Source organism: Fukomys damarensis, unplaced genomic scaffold, assembly GCF_012274545.1.
Source record: "Fukomys damarensis isolate Sample0158 unplaced genomic scaffold, DMR_v1.0_HiC HiC_scaffold_1, whole genome shotgun sequence".
Taxonomy (NCBI): domain Eukaryota; kingdom Metazoa; phylum Chordata; class Mammalia; order Rodentia; family Bathyergidae; genus Fukomys; species Fukomys damarensis.
Genome location: NW_022900913.1, coordinates 34,150,441 through 34,157,728, shown reverse-complemented (window position 1 = coordinate 34,157,728; position 7,288 = coordinate 34,150,441). Strand labels below are relative to the sequence as shown.

At 35.8% G+C, this 7,288-nt stretch overlaps 1 protein-coding gene across 1 annotated transcript in view; it reads right to left on the bottom strand.

Annotated features, from left to right (window-relative positions):
* Nnt (nicotinamide nucleotide transhydrogenase) overlaps nucleotides 1–7,288 on the bottom strand; it is a 112,434-nt gene that overhangs the window by 97,174 nt on the left and 7,972 nt on the right. The window contains exons 3-4 of the mRNA XM_010629907.3: nucleotides 6,072–6,301; nucleotides 2,990–3,204 (exon numbers count right to left, since the gene is read on the bottom strand). Coding sequence (XP_010628209.1) covers nucleotides 2,990–3,204; nucleotides 6,072–6,301 — 445 coding nt within the window. The remainder of the gene's footprint in view (nucleotides 1–2,989; nucleotides 3,205–6,071; nucleotides 6,302–7,288) is intronic.

Below are 7,288 nucleotides of genomic sequence, written 5' to 3'. Positions count from 1 at the left end.
CTGGAACTCACTATGTAGTCCAGGCTGGTCTCGAACTCACAGTGATCCTCCTGCCTCAGCCTCCCAAGTGCTGGGATTACAGGTGTGCACCACCACGCCTGGCTTCCTTGATCACTTTTTATACAATAATGCTTAATGTAAACATACAAAAACATGTAAGTCACTATTATTATTTTAAGTTAATCATACTCAAGCAGCAAAATATTTTAGAAGTTATTCTGTTAGTCCTATTCTTGAATCAAAGTGATAGAATTTGGGGGGCCAGGGATTTAGCCCCATGGTTCTGCTGCCTGCCTCACAAGGACAGGGACCCCAGTTTGATCCCTAGTACCAAAAAAAAAAAAGTTAATCCCTTGTACCAAAAAAAGTGATAGAATTTTTCAAAGTGCAAATACAACAAATATTCAAAAGAAGGAAATTAATTGTGAAATTAACATTTTTTTAAATTACAAAAATGAGACTATTTACACAGGTAATGTACATGAAAACATTTATACTGGAAAAAAGTGATAAACCCTGCCTGCTTCACCCATCAAGAAAGCTTACAATGAGCTGTAATGAATTGAAAGCTGTACATTTTCACTGGGACATGGCTACATGTATAAGTTAGATAACAGCACACACTGTAAGAATGTATATACTAGAAGATTCATTCATCAGCTCAGAACATAAAGATAGTAACTCTTCAAATTGTGTCCCCTAAATCCTCAAAGGTTTAAACTTCAAACAAACCTGGGGCCATAAAGAGCCAGACAGTAGGCATGTTTCTGGGTACTCTTCCCCACCTAAATGCACGCAACTTTTACTGGATGTAGACTGGGCTATTGTATTTTTTCTCTCAAAAAATTCTGATGGTAAAACCATTAATCTCAAACAACTAGTTGGTTGATTGGTTGGTTGGTTGGGTTTTGAGACAGGGTATCCCAGGTAGCCCACAACAATCTTGAGCTCCTGTGCTCAAGTGATTCTCCTGCCTCAGCCTCCTGAGTAGCTGGGACTGCAAGTATATACCACCACACCCTGCTGAGCTACTGATTTTGTTATTCTTTCACATATGCGCATTTCACATGACAGAATCAACAGCACCCTTGAAACATTCCATTTTACATTTTCTATTTAAAATTTTAAGTCCCACATTGCACAGTACAACTCTTCTACAAACTAAAATATGGGAAGAATTTCTCTTGTCCCTTGGCACATTATTTATACTGCAAACAAGATCATCCAACAAACTACTTGACACATCACATGTAGGACAATAAAAGTATTTTTAACTTGTCATTTTTGCTTACTGAATTTTTAACAAGAGAGAACAACTGAAACACAAAGCAGAATCTGTGGCCTATTTGATATGCTATGCTCAAAATACAAAACCTAAGATTTTTCTGTTCCTGTGTTGGGCTATGACAGGCTTTATTCATATTAAAGCACTGTTTTTTTTGTTAATATTTTCTTTATTGGTGCTTCATTCATATTAGCAAACTTTCAACTACTAATAGTTTTTCAAGCTTAAAATCTAATTAATATCTTAGAAGAGTTGATTTTATAAGAATGACCCTATTTCCAGATTATTTCTAGCCTCTCAGGCAAAGTCAGCCACCACTTTGTTTACGCATTTATTCCTATCCCTGACCCATGCTGGGCATGATTACTCAATTACAGCCACAGTCCTCTGAAAAGAATGGACCTTAGAATCCCTCATATAGCATTCCAGGCAATAAGCAGGAAATGTAATAGTGTTGGCAGGCAAATAGAGCCTATTATCATGTGGTTTAAGAGGGAAGACATAGACCTCAGCTAATATTATGGGTTCTGACAGGAGATAAACTCCATATAGGGCAGACATATCCCTTACTCATTAAAACTTTCCATGAATTCACCTAAGAAAATCTTAATTAAGATGGTAAGTCTGCATACACAAGCGCGCGCGCGCGCGCACACACACACACACACACACACACACACACACATACACACAGACAGGTTGGGCATCCCAAATCCAAAAATTCTGAAACAGAAATGTTCTAAACTTTAAACATTTTAGATCACTAATACACTCTAGTGACAAGGAGAAGCTTCTACACCTGACTTGATGTAATGGGTTGCAATAATGATACAGGTGTACAACACAGTTTATTCAATATCCCCAAAGCACAGTGGGTGTGGTGGTATATGCCTGTAATTCTAGGTACTCAGGAGGCTGAGGTGGGAAGATCTTAGACTCAAGGCCAGCCTAGACAACTTAGTGAGACCTTGTCTCAAAATAAAATTTAAAAAGGGCTGGGAATATAGCTCAGTGATAGGGTACATGTCTAGTATGTGCAAGGCCTTGGGTTGTTCAATCCCCAGTGCCAAAAAAACAAACAAACAAAACTTCAGACCTTTCAGATGCAATGCACAAACTGTTTCACATACAAAAATATTAAAATATTTTATAAAAGTAATTTAACACTATGTGTACATGAAACATGAATAAATTTCATGTTTAAACTTGGGTCCCTAAACTTAAGGTACCTCATTACGTATATTCAAATATCCCAAAGTCTGAAAAAATAAAATCTGAAACACTTGTGGTCCTAAGCTTCTCAGAAAAGAGAAACTCAACCTGTATTATATTTAACTACAAGAAACTGACAATATTCAACCACTTTTGATCTATAAAAACAGTAAATTCAACCTCATTTTTACATATATACACAGAAATGAAAATACAGATTATTGCTCATACAAATAATCTGACAGTTATTTCCTTTGGTAGATGAGAGTATTACCTCTCATCTACCAATGAAGATTAAAAAGAATACAATTAATTTCTTATCCGACTGTGAAACAATATAACGATCCACACAAATAAATGTACTTTTCACAAAAGGCTGCAGTTTCCACCCATTATAACAAGGTAATCATTGAAATAGAGATCTATATAGTGTGAATACCACATATCACTATTGTGTTTCTGTTCAACTGAGAGCAAAAAGAATCAACTCACCCAGCAATGTTGGCCATGGAGCTTAGCGCATCATATCCCTGAGCAATGGTAACTCTTGGGACCTGGTCCATTGCCAGAACTGTAGTTTTTCTTTTGGAAAGTTTATTTAGCAAGTCAGGATTTTGAGCTGGGTAAATAAAACTTATCAATGTTCCTGATGTCTTTAAAAGGTCAGCTTCATGAACACCTGATGGATTAACCATGGGAGCTCGCACCTGAAAAGAAAGTCAAATCACAAATAAAAATATGAATACCAGGCTAAGATGTAGCTTGTGGTACAAGCACATGCCTAGATATGCAGAGCCATAAGCTCATTCCCAGCACTATTTTTTTTAAGTATATGTTTACAATATGTGTGTGTAAATACAAACAGTACACATTTTTAAGTACACAGGATAATTTAGATAATATTCCATGAATGAAATTCTGTAATACTCCAGAAGTAAAACTTTCAACATTAAGTGTCCACTTGATTCTTAAGCAGGGTGAGGTACACATAGAACATATCATCTAACCTATGGACTGTTTAAAGAAAACCCACACCCTGGAAATACATATCACCAGGTCAGGTTTGACAATTAACTATAGAGCAATGTAGTAATAAAGAGGTTTCGTAATAAATTTGTCCTCTCAAAACCTATTAGTCTAGTAAAATTAGGAGTCATCAGGAGTAGGAAGTTTTTGTTATATGTATAAAGGTTCAATTCTTGCTAATTTGGGCAAGCATAAACATTTGAAGTGGGAAAATATTAGAAGTATTGTAAACTAAAGTCTCCAAGACAGTAAGTACAGATTTGCGTCACCTTGAAATTCTAGATGACTATTTACAAACACAATTCAAACTAGTAGCTTTCCTTAAGTAAAAAGCTACAGTATATTCTTTAATGTTAATAAGTATCATTATATTTCTTCCATTAGCTCCCAGTCTGCAGTAATACTTTGTTTTAAAACACAAATAGAAATACAGGGTCAATCATTTCCTAGCACATTTCAATTCAATTTATCTATGAGACTATTTCTTCTATAGGTACCATTTCAAAATTTTAATTAAAAATTTTAACTAAGCCGGGGATTTAGCTCAGTGGTTCCACTGCCTGCCCCGCAAGCACAAGGACCCGAGTTCAATCCCCAGTCCAAAAATATTTTTTTAATTAAATTGAATTTAATTAATTTAATTTTTTTAATTAAATTGAATTTAATTAATTTAATTTTTTTAATTAAAAATCACTAAACTGGGGCTGTAACTCAGTGGTAGATGACCTGCTTAGCAGTCACAGAGACCCAGATGCAACCCCAAGCACCCAAAGAAAATATGTTTGGGTAGAAGTGTAGCTCAGTGTAGAACACTATCCTCAGCACACCAAACACACACACATACACGTTTGACAGGAACTGTCTTTCCTCCGTGAAAATCTGTAACATTTATTCAGTAAGAACTAGGAGGACAATTCTGAATTTATTCTACTGACCCCTCTCAAATGCTCAGCTAAGACTTGGCATCTGAGTAGGTAAGGCCAATCAAATGTTCTCTCTGATTTGTTCCTCAGGATATCAATGTGTTTGACTCAATAGAACGGCCCCAATTCAAACAGCTTATTAGTGCTAGTAAAAAGTTACATACATTTCTATATTATAGATTTCTCAGTGCATCTTTTAACAAACTCATACACATTACAAATCCCTAAAAAGACAACAGAGCATTTTTAAAAATTATGTATACCCTTACAATCTTTTGAGGAACATTTCAAAAGATTTTACCCTTTCAAACACACATTATAATGTGTTGTATTTATTTCTCTCTTTTCCCTAAATTATTTTACTATACATTAAGTTATATCACCAAGTACCTATAAAACTAAGACTTTAAAAAGTCTTGGCTGAATTACAATTTATCTTCATACTATAAATTTTCTACAGTAATTAGTTTTGCACCTTCTGCATAAGTCACCATTTAGGATCCTGTCAGGGCTAATGGAGTAGCTCAGTGGTCAACCTCATGCTTAGCATGCTTGAGGCCCTGAGTTCAAGCCCCAGCACCAAATTAAGATGACCCTCTCACGTTTTTCACAAGACTTTGATTAAAGAAAAAAAAAACTATATAATTGCTTCAGCTTATAAATCACTACAAGAAATGCACATGTTGCCCAAAAAGAAATTTATTTTAATCTAGTAGTCATACTTTCATATTCATACATCCCTGTTTGACTTGGTTGAAAGGGGTTTAGATGTTTTTTTTTTTAAACCTGGGATCAAACTCAGGAATCTGCACTTGTGAGGCAGGCAGCGGAAACACTGAGTTAAATTCCCTGGCCTCAAGAATTTAATTTAATTCTTAACTCTTGTTATCATCTTGTTATCACTCTTTACGTCATTCTTCACTTCAGATTTTAATTCTAAAGTTCTTTACTATGCAGACTTCTACACATTTTCTTAAAATCTTTTAAAGTCAATAAGGCTAGTCACCACTCAGCCCAATGCTGCTTTCTCTAGAACAGTCATGCTCTCTCTCAAAACAGCCTTTCTGTCAATGTAAATCACTGTGCCTTCAGGCATGAGACACTGAACTTTCAGTCCCAGGCTGGCTTTCACACTTTTTTTTTCCATTCCAGTGATAGTTAACTATTCACCTCTGATAGATCATGTAACATACATCTCCTCAGCCAAGTAAAAGGGAATTTCCACACAGCAAATGTAGAAATGAATATCACTTTTCCTCTTCTCATGGTTAAACATACATCATCTTTCCTAATAAAAGTTCACTGGAGCATGAAGAATATTCACAAAATACAATTATTTCTTTGATAAAAAGGCATTGTCTGAAGAGATGAAAAGCTAAAATGATTAATGATAGATATGCCAAACCCTTATTTGATCACTGCATGTTGTGTGTGTCTGTGTGTGTGTACATATATGTCAAAATGTGATACTGATACCCCATAAATATATACAATTATTGTGTGTCAATGAAAAACAAAAAACATTGGAAAAGCTATAAAACTACAGAAAGTAATTAACTTTTCTAAAACAAAAAGATTTCAAAAGTTAGCAAGCTATAAATGAGACATAGAAAAGAAATAATTACTTTGACCACCAAATCAGAAGCCAGCACTTCCTTTGTCCCTTGTATTTGAGCACCTGCTGCTCTGTAGTGATCATCTGAGAACTTCGAAGCTTCACCTGCACCTGATTCTACAATAACATTAAAACCCTGCTTGACCAAAGCCTGAACACCAGCAGGAGATAATGCCACTCGCTTCTCATTTTGGAAAATCTCCTTGGGGACGCCAACAGTCAGCTGCTTATATGGAATTCCTACAAAAAGACAAAGGCAAAAAAAAACTTAAAAAAATACCAGACTTCTGAAAATTGGCAGCCTATTCTTCAGACTATATTACTCACAAAGTGCTATTCCAAATGATGTTCTTGATTCATAATTATAAGTCTTCCACTTTTTTTGAAAGCTGATGAGAAATTTTTATGTCCACTCTACTGTAAGTTCTAAATATTTAATCAAATGGCTCTCTTCAGTGAACACGAAGCTTAGTTTACTCTTAGGGAAGAAAATAGGTTGAGAGGGCACACATGTTAACTCCACTCTTCAAATTAACCCACTAAGAATACTGTCTCCCTGTACTGACAGTCCACAAAGATAGAAATAAACCATCATTTTAAAGAATAATCCTATAGGAGATACTCTGATGATATAACACACCCAAAGTCCCCTTCCTGGTAATCTGGACACTGGAAATTCCTCAGAGATTTCCAAAGATTGTATCTTAGAGATCATACACACTTAGCAATAAATGATTAGACAAGGAATGAGCAAGTAGGTCAAAGACAATCTTCTACAGGATACACAGGAGAAAAACCAGCAGCTACAACATACAAATGACCTGCACAGACTCTGCTTGAGGACATTCTGTGTTGGCCAATGATTATTCCAGCCAATCAGGTTCTCCCTCAGGAAGTCTTACAGGGAGACACACCAAAAAAGACAAGGAGAATAGAGTGGTGCAGGAGTTATTTGTAAGCACAGCCCTGAGGTTATCAAAGGGAGGTCAGCAGCAATAGTAGTAGACAAACCAGTAGTAGATATGCAAAGAAAGAAAATAGACATAGCTATGAAATCAGCTTTACTTCTTTACTTCTTCAAGAAGTACTTATGCATTAACAATTTATAGCACACCAGGGCCGGGGATTTAGCTCAGTGGTTCAGTGGCCTGCCTTGCAAGCGCAAGGACCCAAGTTCAATCCCCGGTACCAAAAAACAAACAAACAAACAAACAAACAAAACTGTCA